This window comes from Arvicola amphibius, chromosome 1 (genome assembly GCF_903992535.2).
Source record: "Arvicola amphibius chromosome 1, mArvAmp1.2, whole genome shotgun sequence".
NCBI classification, from domain to species: Eukaryota; Metazoa; Chordata; class Mammalia; order Rodentia; family Cricetidae; genus Arvicola; species Arvicola amphibius.
Genome location: NC_052047.1, coordinates 130208171 through 130230298, shown reverse-complemented (window position 1 = coordinate 130230298; position 22128 = coordinate 130208171). Strand labels below are relative to the sequence as shown.

Genomic DNA, 22128 nt, shown 5'->3' with positions numbered 1-22128 from the left:
AGTTTGGCTGTTTGAAAACCTTAGGCTGTTCCTTTCTATTCTTATAATGCAATGCTGAAATTGGTTCTCCATTAAATCCCTCTGTCTGAATTTTAATATCTCTGTCTTCTGTTTTATTAGGTTTTTCTAAAGCCTGTATATTAGCACTCAAAGTAATCAACTTTTTTAGTGATAAAACAAAAATGATAAAGCTGACAATGTTTACAATTAACATTACATAAATCCCATCTAAATTAGATTTAATCATTCCATTTTCAAACTAACATATTATCATACAGAGATCCAAATACCTCCGTTGTAATTGTTTTCCCCATGCTTTAATGTAGGAAAAAACCTTCTCTTTTTAACTAATTCCTCTCTTTAAGGGTTCCCAATTGTCTTACTAAATCTACTGACGATGTTGATGAAGACGTGAGGCTGATTGCTGTTGTGTGGAACAGTAAAGCTTGACTGGATTTCAAGACAGCTACCTAGTTTGGCAGCAACCCAAGAAGGGAGTTCAGGGAGAGCCCACAACCCATGGCGGGGGGGGGGGGAGAGAGAGAGAGAGAGAGAGAGAGAGAGAGAGAGAGAGAGAGAGAGAGAGAGAGAGAGAGAGAGAGAAACAAGCTGTCTGAAAAACACACCAGGGATTGTTCAGAAAAAGCACATGTGGTAGGGGATTGCCTGAAAGCAGAACCAGCCGGTCTAGGGCAGGTGAGTCCTGTAGTGTTTGGAACCCAGGTGCTTCTGGAGTTTGGGGTGGCAGCTGGAGACTGTTTCAGAGAGGCTACAACAGGAAAATTCCAAACTCGCTCAGAGGCTTGGGGAAAAAAGAAAAGAAAGCCAGCTGGGTCGGGCTGGAGCCCCATGTGCAGCTCCTCAGGATTGTCAGTGGCTGTCTGAGAGGGAAGAAGGAGCGGAACGAGTGAGCAGGGTCCCACGACTTGTGAGCTCTCTGGGAAGACAGTTAAGTGTTACAACTCCACTTTGTTCCAGAAATAAATGGGAAATATAAAGGCTGGGGACAGTGGCAGGGGCATCACCTAATATGCACTAAGAGGCACGCTCCTATCATAAGGTTCCTAGTATATGCAGCAAGGGAGCCTTCTAGCAGGGATCTGTGTCAGTGTTCAAGCTAAAGGTAAGTCAGGCATCTGGTTTTAGAGACAGGCAGCTTTCAGATAAGGTTAGTCCCCCAGGCCCAGGGACATGCTCCAGATAAGGCTAGGTAGAGAGCAAGAAACTTTGCTGGGGAGGGATGGGGTCTCCATATTGTTAAGCTAAGAGAGAGCTGCCAGGCTATGGCAGACTACAGCCTCTGCCAGCCAGCACAACTCTCCCAACAACTGCCCTGTGCTTCTGCTAAATGGCTCTCCTCGGAACCTATTCCAATATGGCTGCTGGCTTCTGGAGGAGGCATATTGTGCTGGGTGTTTGTGTTTGTGTTTTTGCTTTGGGATCTAGGCATCTGGAGCTAGGATGCTTGGATTATTTCTTGGTGTAGATATTGGGTCTCATCTTTGTTGTGTGGGTCTTCTGTCCTGTGGTTGCTGTTGCCCAGTTGGAATCCTAGGCAAGTGTGGTGGCCGTGGGTTGGTGCATTGGTGGGTGACACAAAGGGGTGAAGACGGGGTTGGAGGAAAGGCCGAGGGGGACAGTGATAAAGAGTTAGGGAGATCCTGAGACCACTCTGAGAGGCGGCATCTCCAAAGAATGAAGGTGTGGTAGGAAGAGGCTCATGTAGGCAGGTTGCAGCAGGACTAAGAGTGTGGTACAGTCTGAAGATGTGTCTCTGCCAACGCACCTTCTGATTGGTTTAATAAAGAGCTGAATGGCCAATAGTGAGGCAAGAGAGGATAGGAGGGACTTCCAGGTAGAGAGGAACTCAGGGAAGAATCTGAGCCGCATGGGATTTGCTAGATTGACACAGAAAGAGTCAGAAGTACAGTATGGAGGAGAGGTAATGAGCCATGTGGCAGAATGTAGTTAATATTAATGGGTTAATTTAAGTTATAAGAGCTAGTTGGGAACAAGCCTAAGCTAAGGCCAAGCTTTCATAATTAATAAGAAGTCTCTGTGTCATCCTTTGGGAGCTGGCAGCCCAAAGGAAAGTCTGACTATGTAAGAGTAAGTCTGGAGGGCTGGAGAGATGGGTCAGTGGTTAAAAGCACTGACTGCTCTTCCAGAGAACCTGGGTTCAATTCCCAGCACCAACATGGCAGCTCACAACTGTCTGAAGATCCAGTTGCAGGGGATCTGACACCTTCACACCAATGCACATAAAAAATAAAGTTTAAAAAAAAGAGTAAGTCTGGAGAGACAGTAATAAATGAGGTAGGAAGACCTCGGTCTGTACCAAGAGAACTCTCCCTCTTTTTAAAAAGCCAACCAGGATTGCATTGTGGCAACTCTGCCCCATGACCTCATCTAATTCTAATCACTTCCAAAGGCCCCCACTTCAGGATACCATAGCCAGATTCTTTCCATCTCTTAGTGCCTGGCAAGTCAACTAAGGATGACACACCCAAACTATACACCAACCACAACTTTCTTCATCTCCCCAGGAAGAAGTAAGCCCCTCTGTTGTGGGAATTCATTCCACCAATAGCTTTGGGGTACTGGCCTTAAGGTGTAGCTTCTTGTCTACTGATGTGATCTATTAAAAGGAAAGAGAAGTCCCCCGCTCTTCTGGGTTGTGAAGACCAGAGTCAGACAGCATGAAATAGCATGTGACCAGCTCCCAACTCCATCAATCCCCAATTCCATGAGTCTATTCTCCTCAGTACCCCTCTCTCTATATATATATATATATGTATATATATATATATATATATATATATATATATATCTTTGTGGTTCTCACTATACCCTTCCCTTCCTATCACATCTGGAACAGGTGTAACTGGTACCCAGCCTGTGGCTTTCTTTCTTCTTGTATCTCAAGGAACATTATAATAAATTATAATAAATATAAACATTATTATAAATTCATAATGTTTCTTTTATACCAAAAAAACCAAGTTGGACAAGACAGCTTGCATCTACAGTTGCATCTGCTTGGAAGGATGAGGCAGGAGCTCAGTTTTCCCATAAATGAAATTTAAATATTAATAAATAGGAAGAAGCAGCCACTTACTTAGACAGACTAGTATAAAACCAAAGAAAATGCTTTCAAGACTAAGGTTGAGGTCACTACATTCACAAAGGTGCAAGAGATAGGAACTGGGCTTCCCCTGGAGGATGGAGAGCCATCTAGAAATAGCCATCAGACTTTCCTGTGTGTGCTCTTGCTAGCCAGTGCTGGCAATGCCTCAGCCAAGTCCCCACCGGCCTTTCCAGCTGTGCTCTTCCATCAGGCTTCTGACTGGCAGCACCTCTGGCTCTGGCCCAGACCCAACTCAACTCACATTCATTGCAAGCAGGAAGAGTTAAGGGATTAACACTCTCCCCCACACACACATGTGTGTGCATGTGTGTGCATGTGCATGTGTGCGAGCATGCACGTGTGTGTGTATTATATAGCCTCAGTTGTATGACTATGTGAAAATGGTGCATGTGCACTCCTTCTGCCCCATGATACTCAGGTGTGTGCTATTCACTGTCTCCCAGCAGAATCAAGATCCAGAGCTTCACAGGGCACTCCCGTGGTCTGACATCTGCCTTCCATTCCCCAGATAACTCCCTCTAGCTGTAGGTATTTTGTGGGATGCTTTCTCACTTGAGTTCTTTGGGAATGGTACTGAGGATAAAGTCTAAGGCCTCGCGCAAGCTAAGCAAGTGCTCAGTCACTAAGCTGTAGCCCCAACCCTTGTTTAGCCATTTATTTTATCAAGAAAGGTCTAGGTAAGTGACTTGGGCTGTCCTTGAACTCACTCTGTAGCTCAGGCTGCCCTTGAACTCACAAGCCTATTGCTTCTGCCTTCTGAGTAGAAAGAACTATAAGTGTACACCACAAAGCTCATCTTCCTCTCTAATTTTTTGTTTCCTGGAACTCGCTCTGTAAACCAGGCTGGCCTTGAACTCACAGAGATCTGCCTGCCTCTGCCTCCCAAGTGCTGGAATTAAAGGCATTACTACCACCCGACTTTTCTAAAATTTTATCTTAGTATCACTTCCAGTAGAAGTCAAATGTCTAGAAATATATCAATCAATTATTGTGATAAATATGTAAAACTTAGATATGTACAATTTATTAATTCAGCATTGTTTGGGATAGCAAGAAGTTGGAAATAATATATGCAAAGGAGACAGGTTAAATACATTGATATAGTCACATGGGGGAGTACTGTACTCTGCAGCTACGGTATTTTATAGCTTATAAAATTATTTGAGCATATTAATAAAAAGACAAGATGCATAATAGTACAAAATTATGTTACCGTTTGTTTAAAACTCTGTGTGTGTGTGCGCGCGTGCACGCAAGTGTGTGTGTACAGATACCTACAATCTTTCTGAAGTAGGTTCTAACCATACAGCCTTGAATACCCCTGAGAAAGGAGTCTTTCATGATACACTTTTTAGATTGGTTTTTGCTTTGCCTTGGTCCTCAGTGCTGTAAGCTGAGCCCAAGGCCTTAGACCAGGTGTGATCTCTGCCATCCCCAGCCTTTGCCATACATTCTCAAATGTCTTTCAATTTTTTGTACTGTGGACAGGTTAATCAATTTAAATATCTAAATTAATGTTAAAACAATAAATAACTAGGTAGTGGGAGATCTCTCAGACTTCCTGGGTTTGGAGTGACAGATTGTTAAGAGCTGCTATTGGTTACTGGGAATTGAACCCAGTCCTCTGCATGAGCAACAAGTGCCCTTAACCACTAAGTCATCTCTCCAGTCCCTGGGAGATCTCTCATTCTTCACTGGACATTTTTGTTGGGCCACCCATTCTCTAGTCCAAGTCCAGCTTCTCATGTATTCTCAGTACCTGGACTCTTGCAAGTCTGCAGTTCATCCATGCAGGGAAATACTACTTCCTCCAGAGAGGACAGCCACAGCATCTCGTCACTATGCTTGCCCACGAAGTCCCATCGTCTTGCCCAGAGAAAAGTCCATTAGCGTTTGCCCTTACACAGTGGGAAACCCAAAAGATTCCTTTCCCTCCGAGAGGATGGATTCAAGGCCTTGCCCACGTGCAAGACATGTCTGAGCCCCACCACACACACACACACACACACACACACATACACACACACACACGTCCCAAACCATTCCTGTATAAGACACACTGCAACAGTCCCCTAGAGGGTATGTCTGTCCATCAGCCGTGGGACCTGGGTGTTGGTCTGACCAGACCTGCTGGCTATTGCAGAGGTCGCTCCGTGGAGAAAGGGCCTTTACTGAGGCGGGGCTTCTTGGGGAGCAGCTTCGTTCATCATGTCCTTGTATTGCCGCTTGAAGAAGCCAAACTGTCAGGGTAAAGACAGAGGGTAAGGCCACAGAGTCCACAGCTGCAGGTTAAGATCAGGAAGGACAGGAGAGACACAGACCGTATCAGACAGCATGACCAAGCGGGACACAGAGTGGCAGAGTAGAGAAGAGACAGGAGGTGGGGAAAGTCAGGCAGGGTGAGAAACAGCATCAGGCTAGGAAAGAGATATAAAATACAAGGCGAATGCCTCCTTATACAGTGACCCTTGTAAGCCGGGGCCATCCTAGTTGTTCTGTGCGTATTACGCTCATTTTCTTTGTTAGTTAATACTATTGTTTTACAACTGGAGAAACTGAGGTCTGAAGAGCCTCCAATGGCCTAAAGTCATATAGAGAGCAGCAATACTGAGAGTCAGACCCAAGGACGGAGCTGCTAAGGAGGGGGGAGGGGACAGAAATGAATCGAGGAGTACCTTGTACAGGCCGGCAGTAATGAGAGCCAAAAGAACCAGTCCCCCAATGGAGCTGCCCACAATGAGTGGAACAGGGTTGTGAACTTCATATGGTTCTACTTTGGTCTGCGTCTAGGGGAGAGAGGAAAGAAAAGGGGTACAGCAGGGGAGATATGCCCCCAAATTTCTGGAGAGTTCCCTGAGCTCTAGGGCTACTCCCTCCCTGCAATCCACAAGGCCAGCTGCGGGCCTCATTTCTCTTCCCATCTGCTTCTCTTGCCAACCCAGAGATGAGATCGCTGTCCAGCTTCCTCCTCCCTCCAGCAGCCCCACTGCCCCTCCGCTCCACCGTGCCTGAGACGGGTACCTGGGACTTCACAAACATCCCCTGCCCTGGGAGTAGGGCAAACACAGAGTCATTAAACACAATCTCAGCGGTGCTCACAAGCAGGAGGTGTTTATGAGAAGTCTGTGGAGAGAACAGAATGGGAGCCAGGCCTGGGCTCTGGGCTGTTATAGCTATACCCAGAGAACCAAGCCTTGGCTCTGGGCTGTATCGCTATACCCAGAAAGCCTCAAAACACAACCTACCTTGATATACCAGTCAAATGACAGTTTGCCCTTGAGGGTGACATTGAACATTTCCTGAGTGTTGAAGGATGGGAGGTCACACTGGATTCTCTTACAGACCGCAACAGAGCAGTTCTAGAAGAAAAGGCCAAAGACACAGCTGCCTAAGACTGGGGCAGACCACAATGCCCGTGCATGTGGCCTCGAGGCTGGAGTCCACCATATTCTTACAAGCACTGGGGTCTTCTCAAGCTCATCCTGGAACTGGGAGTGAAGGGGGGATTTCTGCTCGGTGTGACAGGCACTTGAGAGGTTCTGAGGAAAGACAGACATCAAAAAGAGAGAGAAATGAGGACTCTGGTCCCACCCAGAGGGTAACAGCCTGGGCCCAAGGGAGAGTGGGAAAAGGTGAGAACTCTGGAGACCCAGCTGGACTCACCTGGGAGAAGATGACCTGGGGATGATCCCATATGGTCACCTTGTTCAGCTGGACGGGGATCCAGAAGACCACACTGATGGGGAGGCTCCTCTGACCCAGGTTGTTGAACTGCATCAGAAAGGAGGGGGGTGAGGGCTCTAGCCTTGTGGCCCAGCTGGCTCTCAGACCTGGCTCCTCATTTCCTACAGCCCAGGACCATGAATAAGGCCTAAGCGTCCTGCTCTCCTGCGAGACAGGAGCACGGAAACAAACACCAAACATAGACGTGCCCATCTCAAGTTCTAGCTCTGTCACTTGACAGCTGTGAGAATTTAGACATAGTTCATGTCTCTCTGACTCAGTTTCTCCATCTGGAAATAAGGGACAGCAAGAGTGTTCAGGGTCCTGACAGAGGGCGTGTGTGTGTGTGTGCATGTATTTGTGTGAGTGTGTTGATATGCATGTGCATCCATGTGTGTGAATGTGTATAAGTGTGTGTGAATGTGTAGATGTGCATACAAGTGTTTGTGTGTGAGTGTGTGAATGTTCATCCGTGTGTATGTGTGTGTGAATGTGTGGATGTGTGTGTGAATGTGTGGATGTGTGTATGTATGAATGTGTGGATGTGTGTGTGTGTGTGTGAATGTGTGGATGTGCATTCGTGTGTGTGTGTGTGAATGTGTGGATGTGCATCCGTGTGTGTGTGTGTGTGTGTGAATGTGTGGATGTACATTCCTGTGTGTGTGTGAATGTGTGGATGTGCATCTGTGTGTGTGTGAATGTGTGGATGTGCATCCGTGTGTGTGAATGTATAGATGTGCATCTGTGTGTGTGTGAATGTGTGGATGTGTGTGTGTCTGTGAATGTGTGGACTGCATTGGTGTGTGTGTGAGAGAGAGAGAGAAAGAGAGAGAGAGAGAAAGAGAGAGAGAGAGAGAGAGAGAGAGGATGTGCATCTGTGTGTGTGTGGATGTAGGTATGTGAGTGTGTGGATGTACATCTGTGTGTGTGCATGCATGTATGTGTGTGAGTGTATGGATATACATGTGTATCCGTGTGTGTGCATGTGTGTATGTGAGCATGTGGATGTGCATCTGTATGTGTATGCATGTATGTGTGTGTGCACGCGCATCTGTGTGTATGTACATATTATCTGTCAATGTGCATGTGCATCTGTGTACTAGCATATATGTGAGAGTATGTGCATCCATGTGTATGCACATATGAGTGTTTGTGTGTGCACGTGGATCTGTATGTGATGTATGGTGTGAGTGCATATGTATGCATGTAAGTATGTGAGTGTGTGTATGTGCATGTGTATCTGTTTGTGTGTCTGCACACATGTGTACATATCTGTGAGGGAGGAGTATAGAACAAACTTAGAAGTGTGCCCAACACACAGGAAGCACAGTATTCACGTTTCCTGCAACTGCTTCCTGCCCTCCCTTCATATCAGCTTCCCTCCCAGCATCCCTCAGGACCCAGGCTTCCCCTGCTCCTCACCTGGTACTGATGCTGTATGTCCTGACTGATCATCTCTGAAGCTGTGAAGTTGAGGTATTTGGTAGAACTCTCATCACTAAAAGAAAAAAAAAAGAGTAGACAACAGGTGACAGAACATGAAGGTGTCCTGCTTGGACATAATACACAGAGCACAGGGAGGGCAGCGTCTGTCAGACTCTGTGTGGGTTTCAGCATGCGCGCACACGCGTGTGCATGCGCGCGCGCACACACACACACACACACACCATTCCTCCACGCAGGCACATGGCATGCACACAGCACAAACAGCTCATGAACACAGTCACACAGCTGTCAGGGGAGAGCAGGGTGGAGCAGCACCTGGTGACAACCATGTAGACAGCATACTTCACAGGCAACTCCAACTGAGCCTCCATTTTGTGGGTCCTGGACATGTTGTTCTCACTGAAAGGAAAGCAGGTCCTCAGCCAGCTCTAAGAACTGAGAGTGATCCTCTCCGTGTCCCCCCCACTCTGCATCCACTCTGTCTGCGTGTCTGCTGTCCCCACCGTCCTCTCCATCTCTGCTTCCCCAGGCCCTACTCACTCCAACAGCTCCGGCAGCCTCTGACTGCTCCTCCCAGCCCCCACCCTTGCCCTAATATACAAGTAAATGTAACAATGTGTCTCCAGTAGTCTAAACAGCAAACTTCCTGGCAGCGCCCTCAGTGATCCCGTGCTACCGCCATGTCTGACTGTCACCAGCTCTTTAAATCCTGCTTCATGTGCTCAAACTACTGTTCCTTTTTACAGTGTGTGTGTGTGTGTGTGTGTGTGTGTGTGTGTACACATGCCACAGTACACACTTGGAGGTCAGAAAACAACTTCTGGGAATTGGTTTGCTCCTCCCACCATGTGGGTTCTAAGGATTGAACTTGGGTCACTGGGCTTTGGCAGCCTTGCCTGGGGAGCTATCTCAGCGGTCTCTCTTATGTATTTTTAGATGTGGGTGGCAGGAGGGTCCATACACAGCGCCACACATGTGTTACAAGGCAGAGGACAACTTCATGGAGTCAGCTCTCTCCTCCAGTTTCACATGGGTTGCAAGGATGGAACACAGGTCACCAGGCTTCACCCACTGAGCCATCTCACGGGCTATTCTGGAGCATGCCCAGATACCTCCCAGCTCCAGGTCTTGCTGCCTCCCACCTTTAGGTCTTTGCTTGACTTAGTCCCAACCTAATTATGTTTCCTTCAGGGATCTTCTCAGAGCACTGGGCATCCCTACCTCCCCCAGCCCCTCATCATTTATTTTATACTATACAGTAATCACCCGTTTCCTTGCCTATCCGTGCCACTGAATGTCCATGAGGGTGACCACAACTGCCTTATCCACCACCGTGACCCCAGCAATGTCTGGCACATGGGTGCGTGCTCAGTCAGTTTGCTGAATGAATAAAGTCATCAAAACAGAGAACCGATAGAGAGAAGAAAATGATTCATCCTGGCTGGGCCTCAGAAGGGAGGGTGACCACGGAATGTGGGAACGTACCTGGTCACGTTGGCCTTGAGGAGCAGTTTGTTCCCAAGGGAAGCATCGGAGTCCACATCAAACGTGACAGTGAAGGTGACCTAGAGATGGAGAACGGAAACGGTGATTTAAAATAGTAGAGAAAACACAGCACAGCAGCCCACCAGCCATGGAATGCGATAAATCAGACATGGCCTGCCCATGTCTGAGAATATTGTTCGGAAATAAAAAGAAGAACTGACAGTCAAGTGATCCTGGAAAATACGATGCTGGTGAAAAGAAGCCAATCCCAGAGGACCACGCTGTATGTGTCTATGGATGAGAGATATCCAGGAGAGGCGAATCCATGCAGAGAAGGTGGATTGGGAGGCCCCAGGGGCTATTAGCAAGGTCTCAGATTGAGCAGAGTGGTGGATGCAAACCTCTGCGAATACTTAAACGCCACTGAATTGTACACTGTGGGAGGTTTATGGGATCAATAAAGCCAGTTTGTAGAAAGGGATGGCTTCTCCCTTAGGATGGGGAGAAGTGAGAAGAAGAAGAATTCCATAGGATGACAGCAAACAGAAGGACAGCAGGGGCTGGAGCTCTGACCTCGGAGTTAGCAGGAAAGATGGGGGCATTTATGTTCCAGGTGGTACTTTTCAGAGCCCGGTGCCCTTCAGTGGAGGAGCTGGGCTCAGCTGCCACACGCCAAGGCTTCTGGGTAAGCGGGTTCTGGAACCAAGGCAGGCAAATGTAGTACCCTCAACTGCCAGCCACAGGGGCGAGGAAAGCAGAGCCCGGAGACGGGAGAGGATTTGGCTACCTGACTCGCTGACACCTTCCGGTAAGACAAGCCAGCCGGGTAGTAGAAGGTAGCCGTGGTCCCGTAGGAGTCTTCACCGTCATTTCTCACTGTCACCCTCAGGTTGAAGTCCCGAGGGTCTCCCACCACCAAAGTGTCCCAGCTGTGAGAATAACAAGACCATGAGGTACCAAGGGCTTCACCTCAGCACGTCTGGTTTGATATAGACAGGCTGCGGAAACTTGGAGAGGCAGGAATGTAACAGAGCAGGCACAAGGAACCTTGTGGTGCACAAATATCTCTGAAGAAGCCTGGGCTCCCTTGGGGACCAGGATTCAGGTTTAAGGGAGGCGATGCCAGAAGGACACTCACCCCACAGAACTCAGAGTGATGCTGAGGTCGTCCTGGCAAATGCTGTCGTTGCCACAGTTCTTCTCAAAGGGAAGCTGGACAGGGCACATCATTGAAATGAAAAAAAAAAACAGAAATGGTTAAGGGGAACGATTTTTTAAAAATGTTTAAATGAACACCAGGTGGTGGTGCACACCTTTACTCCCAGCACTCATGAGGCAGAGGCAGAAGGATCTCTGTGAGTTTGAGGCCAACCTGGTCTACAGAGCTGATGCCAGGACAGAGAGACCCTGTCTTGAAAAACAAAAACAAACAACAACAACAACAACAAAAATGTTTAAATGAAATTATATAAAATAAAAATGTTTCAGCAAACTCTTTCTGTTCTGTTCTCTACTCCTGCAAGGCCCCAACTCCAGGACTCACCATAGCTGTGAAGAGCCTCTGAGCATCTACAGCCAGAACGGGCCGGAGATCCCTAGAGAAGCCCAAGGGCTCCCCCACCAGCGTATAGTTGAGGCGCAGGACGATGGGACTCACTGAGTCCTCCACACAGACCTAAGGGAAAGTGGGGATTTGGGGCTCTGCCTTCTGCAGTGTCCTGAGTCCACCCCATCCCCAGCCAGGAGCTCCGCCCTTTGCCTGCTCACCGGTAACTGCAGCTTCAGGGTTTCACATTTCCGTGCCAAGCCAAGGACCTGGACCCTCCGGCGAGTGTTGTTCTTTGTCTCTGCAAAGATGGCACGGACACGGGCCTGTGTGCGTCCAGGGTCTAACGCCAGGTCGTAAGTGACAGTGCTCCGGATATCTCCTGAGAGGAGAGGGTGCGGTGTGAGGAAGCAGTCAGACAGGCAGAGGTCGGAGACCACAGCTCGGCTCCCAGCTGTGTGATTATCCACCTATCAGCTGGCCTCTGTCTTAATTCATTACTTTCCAAGAAGGAATAGTAACAATGGCCCTCAAGGGGTTAAAAAGAAGAAGAAATGAGGTCGTGCCCACTGAGTAAAGCCCTCAAAAAGTGTGGCTAGGGTTGGAGATTTAGCCCAGTGGTAGAGCACTTGTCTAGCAAATGCAAGGCCCTGGTTTGGTCCTCAGCTCCAGGAAAAACAAAAAACACAAAAAGGTAAAAAGGTTCAATGCCGGACGGTGGTGGCTCATACCTTTAATCCCAGCACTCGGGAGGCAGAGGCAGGCAGATCTCTGTGAGTTCAAGGCCAGCCTGGTCTAGTCTAGTCTGGAGTTTCAGGACAGCCAGAGCCATTACACAGAGAAAGCCTGTCTCGGGGGCGGGGAAGGATGCTCTCTATTCTGTAAGATATTAAAAAGCTATTTATGCTCCTTTCAAAGTTTTGCTTTGTCTTTGTTGTTTGCTAGTTTGGCTCTGATATTCTAATCTGGGCATTCACAGTTTAGTGGTAAACTGCCTGAGAAGAATTTCTATGTAGATTTTATGATACCTTCTCCCTACTGTTCCTAGTCTCCAAAACATTTCTATTTCTAGCCAAGGTATCTCTTCTGACCGGTAAGAATGAAGCTGGAAAAACATCTATTCTCCTCTTCCTGTTTCTCTCCGTGTCAGCCATTGCTATTCTCCTGCCAAAGCACAATGCTTCTCTTTAAGAACAGGGGGCAGGGAAGAAGCCAGGCCACTGGCAACAAAAACCCTGTTCGACTTGATCAATTGAATCTCCCAAGGCAGCTCTCTCTAGCTTGAGAATAAAGCTGCTTGAAAACGGATGGAACTGGAAAATACTAGATTAAGTGAGCAAGTGTCAACTTGGAAGGGCAGACCCCAAATGTTCTCTCTCCTGTGTGGATCCTGGCTTCTGTCTCTGACAGGATCTCACTTCTGATGGGAGAGAGTGTGGAGAGGACAGAAAGTGACAGGGGCCACCATGAGGAGCAAGGAGAGTGACGGGACCCATGTGACAGGAAAGAACAGAGAGGATACTGGAGGGCAGGGGTTACGTGGGGTTGGAAACACGGAGATGGGGAGGCAACCGAAAATAAGTATGTATGAAAATGCTACAAAAGAAGGTAAATATTGTAAGATAATTAATTTAAAAAAACTATGTTGGTCTTATATTGAAGTTCTTGATCCATTTGATGTTGAATCATGTTCTACATAGCAAAAACAAAACAAACAAAAAAGTGATTTGAGGAGCTGGAGATGAGGTTTGGTAGCTCTGAGCACACACTGCTCTATCAGAGGACAGGAGTTCTCCCCCAGCACCCTTGCCAAGCAGCTGACACTGCCTGTGACTCCAGCTCCAGGGATCCAGCGCCCTCCTCTGGCCTCTGTGGGCACCCACAGTCCTGTGCACAAACCTACACAGAGACATACACATGATTAAAGGGACACACAATTAAGAATATAATAAATCTTCCTTCAAAGTAATTTTTAAAGATTCCTTTAAAAAAATTTTAAAAAGAGCTGAATGAAGCATGTTTGGAAATGCTGTAAAACTTGTCTGAGAAAGAAATATATATGTCTCTAGCTTTGTATGTTTAAAATAGTCATTGAAAAACCACTTTGGGTAGATAATGATAAAAATGTTAAGTTAGGGGTGTCCTCAGCTATAAAGTGTTTGCCTAGCATACACCAAGTTCTGAGTTCACAGAACTGGGTAAGGTAGTTCTTCTAGTGCATGGGGGTAGAGGTCATCTTCCTGGGCATATGACTAAGGTCAGCTCTGTCTACATGAGACTTTGCCTTGAAAAAAATACTTTATTGTCTTACTATTATTGCATTAATTAAAAACAGGAAGTTTCAGGTGGATATATAGAGTATAACAATCTATGTAAATTTTAAACATACATAATAGATGTAATGAAAATACAAAACTATGAACAGATATTCTTACATTTAAAAAAAGAGAAAGAAAGAATAAAAGAAGGAAAGAAAGGAAGGAGGGAGGGAGGGAGGGAGGAAAGGAGGAAGGGAGGGAAGGAAGGAAGGAGGGAGGGAGGGAGGGAGGGAGGGAGGGAAGGAGAGAGGGAGGGAGAGAGGAAGAGAGGGAAGGAAGGAAGGAAGGAAGGAAGGAAGGAAGGAAGGGAGCCCAGTTTTCTCACAGACTTGGGGTGCTGGTTCTCTGGACTACTGACACAACACACAAGTATCACCTGGTCATTTCTCTGTGACAGTTGCTGAGCTTCCCTGTTCAATCTAGCCAGGCTTTAAAAGGCTGTCAGCACCAGCCAGAACTTTCTTCTGCTAGAAGCCTGGGCAAACGGAGATGACACGCTGTCGTGGAAACCCGGAGGTTCAGCCAGCACCTCTCACCTTCTTGCAGCCGATCCCTAGTGCTCTTGCGGACACGGAGGCAGACTCTGACCTCCCCAGCATCCTTGTTTCTTGATGCTTGATTCTGACATTCAAACACACTCCTTGCTAGAATATTGGGAATGAATTCCATGGTTGCCTCAAGTCTTAACACGGGTTGGGCTCTAGAGGGATACCAGAGAGTCATCAGGAACAGGAGACGGCAGAAACATTCCAAAGGCAAAGAGCTGGCGCGATCAGAGGGGTTCTCACCTGAGCAGCAGGAGGTGCCCCTGGGCCCCCACAGCTAGGTCTGTCAGGCCGTCCATTGTGAGGTCCTTGCCTCCACTCAGCGACTGACCGAAGTACTGGAGTTTGGGGGAGAAGCCGGCACCTGCGATGCGCTGAGGGCAGGAAAGGAGAGAGGAAGGAGGAAGAATGTGACTGGGCACCGAGGCAGAGGCTCTCTTCATTACCACATTCAGATGGCTTAAGACCCACTAAGAACCCACTAAGTCACGATCTCCAAATGGTACCCAAAACTGTTCTGGATTATCTGAGTTTCCTAAAGAAAGAAAGTTAAAAATTTTACAGGAAAGAAATTACATGATTAGAAAAATCTAAACATTGAATATTGATCAAACCAAAATTATCTCTTTTTTTTTTCCCTAAGACAGGGTTTCTCTGTGTAACAGCTACCTTGGAACTAGCTCTTGTAGACCAGGCTGGCCTCGAACTCACAGAGATTTGCCTGCCCCTGCCTCCCAAGTGCTGGGATTAAAGGCGTGCGCCACCACTGCCCAGCTCAAAATTATCTCTTTCGTTACATTTACCTTCCTTGAGGAAGCGTTCATGTTAAAGGTCAGAGGACAACTTTTAAGAACCAGTTTTCTCCTTTCATCATGTGAGTCCCGGGAGCAAACTCAGGTCATCAGATTGGCAGTAAGTGTCTACCTACTGAGCCTTCTCACCAGCCCCAAACTCTCATATAAATACAAGAAGTACGAAGAGAAAGAAGGCATTGGCAATAAACACAGTAACACCCTCAACGGTGGGAAGCCAGCGCTAAATAAAACCAAGCAGTGTGGGGCCAGCAAGGCTCTCAGCAGAGAAAGGGCCCAGCTGGCAGAAGATAATCCGAAGTGTGGTTGTTCCTGGGGTAGGAGGCGGGCTAGGAATTGGCTGGGGAGGAAACGTCCTATACTGTGTGAGGAAGACTGAGGTTTGGAAAGGCTGTAACAAGATCCGGATATATGGCTCAAGCTAGCCTTGAACTTGCTAGGTAGCCCAAGAGGGCCTTTCCCTACCTCTGCCTACCTGTGTTCTGACATTACTGGCGTGTTCCACCACATCCAGCAACATGTCTGTATATTGGAAAGGATATGAGGTACATCCGTCAAGACTCACTGAGTAAATACTTATGTGCTTTGTCTTAAAATAACTGCGAACACATATTCTAGTTAATAACCTACGTGTCAGCATTATTAAGGACAGAGAGAACTGATGGTGCAACTTAATTTAAAATGCATCAAAGAGAAAGAAAATGCTGGGCATGGAAACAGAACTGTAATTGTAGGATTGGGGGCTCCGGCAGGAGGATCACGAATTCCAGGCCAGCCTGAGTACGGAGTGAGACCTCGTCTCGGAACAGATAGATAGATAGATAGATAGATAGATAGATAGATAGATAGATGATTGATAGATAGATAGATAGATGATAGATAGATAGATAGATAGATAGATAGATAGATAGATAGATAGATGATAGACAGACAGGTAGGTAGACAGACAGACAGCAGGCAGACAGACAGACAGATGGAAAAACACAAGAACGAAGCTGGGTAGACGTCTCAGTGGGTAAAGGACAGGCTGTCCAACTATGAGAGAACCTGAACCCCTAGCACCGTGTGAATACAGGGCATGACAGCCTGCAGCCCAGCCCTGGAGGGTGGAGACACAGGAATCATTTGGGCTTGCTGGCTGGCCAGGCCAGCCAAAACAGCAAGACCCAGGTCATCGGCAATGATAAATGGAAATAAAATGATCCTGGTGAGCAAGATAAGCCAAGCACAGAGGGATAGACTGCCTGTTTTCTTTTGCGTGCAGAATCCAGGCTTTTAGGGCTGTCACGTGATCCAGAAATCCCACATCTCAATTTCATGCAAAAGGATCAGCAGAAGAATCTTGAAGGAACAGTGGCACATCCACACGCCCTACCACACCACTCAATGCAAACACACTTGCCAAAACTGAGCCCAAACAAGAATGGGCTGTCAACAGCCAATCACTGATGGAGAAGGGGCTTGAGGGTCTGCCATGCCCCCTGCTGAACAAGTAGGCACTGGCAGAGTCTGGGAATTAGGGAATTACTGCCATCAGGTTGAACCTGGTGAATTCACCAGGCTCAAGCAGAGGGCTCCAAACCCATGGTCACACAGTTGGCCCTGATCAACCTTAATGAGTCTCAAATCAAAACAAAACACATGAGGATGGCTATGTGGGGAGGAAGGAGAGCTAGGAGGAGACGAGGGAAGATGGGGCGAGAGAGTTCAGAATGTATTGTATAAGTGTGTGAAAATGGCAAAGAACTTAATTTGGGGGCTAGAGAGGAAACTCAGCACTTAGGAGCACTTACTGCTCTTACAGAGGACTCAGGGTTGATTCCTGGCACCCACATCAGGCAGCTAACAACTGCCTGTGACTCCAGCTTCAGGAAACCTCTACCCTCTGACTTCTATGGGCATCTGCAGGCATGGGTGCACATAAGCTCATCCAGCCATACACACACACACACAAATAAATAAATAAATAAATAAATAAATAAATAAATAAATAAATAAATAAATAAAATAAGTCTTTAAAATAAAATGTAATTTTCAAAACATCAAAAACACGAGAAAGGGGCTGGGTACTATGGAGGCAGACACATGCGGATCTCTATGAGTTTGAGGGCTAGCCTGATCTGCATGGTGCATTTCAGGCCAGCCAAGGCTACGTAGGAAGACCTTGTCTCAAAAGAAGACGAGAGGGGAGGAGGCGAATAAAGTAGAGACGTGACTGAAAAGTGTTGTGGGAAATCCCTTTACACTGTGTGAAAGCAAGCCATTGTCACTGGTTTAATCAAAAGCTAGACGTCCAATAGCTAGGCAGGGGCAAGAGAGAGAATGCTGGGAGATGAGGGTAACAAGCCATGAGCCATGTGTCAGCACGTAAACTGATAGAAATGGGTTAATTTAAGTTATAAGAACTAGTTAGAAACAAGCCAAAGCCATATGCTGAGCTTTCATAATTAATAACAAGTCTCTGTGTGGTGACTGGGACTGGGGAGCTGGCTGGGGGACAGAGAAAGAGTAGCTCACCACCAGTCTTTGACCTCCACATTACCCACAGAGTGTACACAGACACACACACACACACACACACACACACACACATGCAACACACACAGACTTAATATAGCAACAGCAGAATTTTAAGGCAAACTCAGGAATCTCATAAAATCCCTAGATCAGTAGGTTCTTGTAAAGTGTCCAACTGTATGGGTTTCCTAGGACATAGGATTTTTCAGTACTAAAATCAGGACAGATCTGGGGAGAACAAAACTCTTGGTTCCTCAGCCAGAATGGGGGTTCCAGAGAAAGGAGCTACACAATGTACGATGTTATGCACCCCTTCATCTGGCCCTAACTGCGGGTCCACAGCCAGTGCTGAGCACTTTTACACCCTCACAGCTGCGGCCTGCCAGCTACAGCCCCAGGCCTTGTCAATAAAGCTGAGTGTGGGTGTCCCCAAAGCACCGCCTACCCTTACAGAGAGTTCATCTAGGCTGGAGATTCTCTGAGGCAGCGTGAAGGGTGTGTTACTGTCCTTAAGGTTCTGGAAGGTGTGTAGGAAAACCGATCCAGCAGTTTTAAACCAGAGGGTCCAGATCACACAAGTCAGTGCCGTGCCAGGTTAGCAGCAGGGACTTACCTGGCTGTGAGGGGTGCTGATGCTGACCGTTGATGCTCCGTGAAAGATGTAGACAGCTCCCTGGTTCTCCTGCTCTTCCTGGAGCCCCGATGGCCACATCTGTCAGCTTGTCCCCATTCACATCTCCCAGGACCGTCAAAGCTGCCCCGAAGCGACCCCAGGGATGGCCCTGCTCGCCGTGGAGAATGGCTTCACACCGCCACCGAGCCCTCTGCTAAACAGAAACAGTGACAGGCCCAAAACCCTGGCAACCCTCCACCTCACACCCAGCCGCATCTGGCCCATCCATCCATCACTTACCCCTCTAGGCAAGGACACACTGACACCTGGCCTCCTTGGTCTGCTCATAGTAATGAGGCGCCCCGATGAGGATCAAGTTGGTATTGCCATCACCATCCATGTCCACGGAACAGAGGGAGGCCCCAAAGTAAGAGCCGATCTGAAAGAGATGGGGGAAGATCACACACCTCTGGGAGATTCCTGTCTGTGAAGAAGCCAGATTTGGTGGTGCGTACCAGCACTAGGAAGGCAGAGGTAGGAGGATCAGGAGTTCAGGGTTGCATAGGGAGATAGGTAAGACTTGTCTGAAAGGAAGAAGGAGAACCAGATAGTGACTGTGGGGGAGGGGGGTTGGAGAAGACAGGATTTTCTATGTGACTTGTGTTGACTTGAATAAGAATGACCCCCATTGGCTCACATATTTGAATGTTTAGTCACCAGGGAATGGAACTCTTTGACAGGACTACAGGACTAAGAGACATGTCCTTGTTGGAAGAAGTATGTGACTGGGGATGGATTTTGAGGTTTTCTTTTCTTTTCTTTTTTATTCTTTTTTTTGTTTTGTTGTTTTGTTTTTGTTAATTTTTCAAGACAGGGTTTCTCTGTGTTAACAGCCCTAGCTGTCCTGGAATTTGCTTTGTAGACCAGGTTGGTCTTGAACTCACAAAGATCTGCCTACCTCTGCCTCACCAGTGCTGGAATTAAAGGTGAACACCTGACAAAATACAACATCCCTACATGATAAAGGTCTTGGAGAGAACAGGGATACAAGGAACATACCTAAACATAATAAAGGCAATCTACAGCAAGCCAACAGCCAACATCAAACTAAATGGAGAGAAACTCCCAACGATGCCACTAAAATCAGGAAAAAGACCAGGTTGTCCACTCTCTCCATATCTATTCAATATAGTTCTTGAGGTCCTAGCTAGAGCAATAAGACACCGAAAAGAGATCAAGGAAATACAAATTAAAAAAGAAGTCAAACTCTCACTGTTTGCTGATGATATGATAGTTTACATAAGCGACCCAAAAATTCTACCAAGAAACTTCTACGACTCATAAATACTTTCAGTAGCCGGGCGGTGGTGGTGCACGCCTTTAATCCCAGCACTCGGGAGGCAGAGGCAGGCGGATCTCTGTGAGTTCGAGGCAGCCTGGTCTACAAGACGCTAGGTCCAGGACAGGCTCTAAAAAAGCTGCAGAGAAACCCTGTCTTTGAAAAACCAAAATAAATAAATAAATAAATAAATAAATAAATAAATAAATAAATAAATACTTTCAGTAATGTAGCAGGAACAAGATTAACTCAAAAATCAGTAGCCCCGCTGTACACAGATAATAAAGGGCTAAGAAAGAAATCAGAGAAACAACACCCTTCACAATAGCCACAAATAGCATAAAATATCTCGGAGTAACTCTAACCAAACAAGTGGAAGACTTGTATGACAAGAACTTTAAATCTTTAAAGAAAGAAATTGAAGAAGACATCAGAAAGTGGAAACAATCTCCCATGCTCTTGGGTAGGCAGAATTATCAGAGTAAAAATGGTAATCTTACCAAAAAGCAATCTACAGATTCAATGCAATGCCCATCAAAATCCCAGCAAAATTCTTCACAGACCTCGAAAGAACGGTACTCAACTTCATATGGAAAAGCAAAAAACCCAGGATAGCCAAAACAATCCTGTATAATAAAGGATCTTCTGGAGGCATCACAACTTCCTGACTTCAAATCCTACTACAGAGCTACAGTACTGAAAACAGCCTGGTATTGGCATAAAAACAGACAGGAGAACCAATGGAACCTAATAGAAGACCCCAGATATTAATCCACACTCCTTTGAACACCTGATCTTTGACAAAGAATCAAAACATATCAAATAGAAAAAGAGAGCAATTTAACAAGTGGTGCTGGCATACTAGATATTGAACATGTAGAAGAATGAAAATAGACCCATATCTATCACCATGCACAAAACTCAAGTCCAATGGATCAAAGACCCTCACATAAAGCCCAGCCACACTGAACCTTATACAAGAGAAAGTGAGAAGTACACTTGAACACATTGGCACAGGAGACCCACTTTCTAAATATAACCCCAGCAGCAACAGATACTGAGAAGAAACAATAATAAATGGGACCTCCTGAAAACTGAAAAGCTTCTCTAAATCAAAGGACATGGTCAACAAGGCAAATGACAGCCTACAGAATGGGAAAAGATCTTCACCTAACCCCACATCAGACAGAGGTCTGATCTCCAAAATATACAAAGAACTCAAGAAATTGGACACCAAAAGAATACATCAATCCAATAAAAAAATGAAGTACAGACTCTTAAACAGAGAACTTCTCAACAGAGCAATCTAAAATGGCTGAAAGACACTTAAGGAACTGTTCAACATCCTTAGTCATCAGAGAAATGCCAAATCAAAACAACTCTGAGATTTCATCTTACACCTGTGAGAATGGCCAAAATCAAAAATACTGATGACAACTTATGCTGGAGAGGTTGTGGGGGGAAAGGGAATACTTCTGCATTGCTTATGGAAATGCCAAGTTGGTTACAGCCCCCCTTTGGATGTCAGTGTAGTGATTTCTCAGAAAATTAGGAAACAACCTTCCTCAAGACCCAGCAATACCACTTTTGGGTATATATCCAAAAGATGTTCAATTGTGCCACAAGGACATGTGCCTCAACTATGTTCATAGTAGCATTGTTTGTCATAGCCAGAACCTGGAAACAACCTAAATGCCCCTCGACCAAAGAATGGATTAATAAAAAAGGTGGTCCATTTACACAATGGAGTACTACACAGCAGAAAAAATAATGACAGCTTGAATTTTGCAGGAAAATGGAATGGAGCTAGAAAAAAATATTTTGAGTGAGGTAACCCAGACACAGAAAAACAATTATCACATGTACTTACTCATAGGTGATTTTTAAACATAAAGCAAAGAAAGCCAACCTACAAATCACAATCCCAGAGAACTTAGACAACAATGAGGGACACTAAGAGAGGACTACATAGATCTAATCTACATGGGAAGTATAAAAAGACCAAGATCTCCTGAGTAAATTGGGGAGCATGGGGACCTTGGGAGAGGGCTGAAGTGGGGAGGGGAGAGACAGGGAGGGGAACAGAGAAAGAGAAAATGTAGAACTCAATAAAAACCAACAAAAAAATTAAAAGGTGAACAACATATCTGGAGGGTTTGGGGGTTTTCTTTTCTTTCTTCTTCTTTTAGATTTGTTTGTTTGTTTTGTTTATTATGTATGCAGTGTTCTGCCTGCTTGCATGCCTGCACACCAGCAGAGGGCACCAGTCTCATTACAGAGGTGGTTTCTGGGAATTGAACTCAGGACCTCCAGAAATAAAGCCAGTGCTCTTAACCGCCTGGGTCATCTCTCCAGCCCTGAGGTTTTCAAAAGCCCAGTGTTCCTTTATTTCGCTCTCTCAGCCAATAGATCAGGATGTAGCTTTCAGCTACTGCTGCAGAGATGTGTCCCCGTTCTCCCGCCATGATGATAATGAACTAAACCTCTAAAATTGTAAGCAAGCTCCCAATGAAATGCTGTCTTTTCTAAGAGCTGCCTTGGTCATGGTGTGTCTTCACAGCAGCAGAACCAGTGACTAAGACATGGTTCATGATACATTTTGAGAAAGCACAGGTGCACACACGAGAGAGAGAGAG

The 22128-nt window shown here is 46.3% G+C and overlaps 1 protein-coding gene across 1 annotated transcript in view; it reads right to left on the bottom strand.

Annotated features, from left to right (window-relative positions):
• Positions 1-4146: 4146 nt before the first annotated feature.
• Positions 4147-22128, bottom strand: part of Itgam (integrin subunit alpha M) — a 28062-nt gene continuing 10080 nt past the window's right edge. Inside the window, 20 exon segments of the mRNA XM_042054152.1 lie at positions 4147-5388; positions 5824-5934; positions 6170-6271; positions 6394-6507; positions 6604-6687; positions 6812-6919; positions 8294-8369; positions 8633-8716; positions 9803-9882; positions 10376-10498; positions 10590-10731; positions 10941-11014; positions 11346-11477; positions 11570-11730; positions 14203-14366; positions 14455-14585; positions 18154-18228; positions 18230-18364; positions 18450-18490; positions 18493-18673. Of these exon segments, the coding sequence (XP_041910086.1) occupies positions 5317-5388; positions 5824-5934; positions 6170-6271; positions 6394-6507; positions 6604-6687; positions 6812-6919; positions 8294-8369; positions 8633-8716; positions 9803-9882; positions 10376-10498; positions 10590-10731; positions 10941-11014; positions 11346-11477; positions 11570-11730; positions 14203-14366; positions 14455-14585; positions 18154-18228; positions 18230-18364; positions 18450-18490; positions 18493-18673 (2190 nt within the window). The 3' untranslated portion in view covers positions 4147-5316.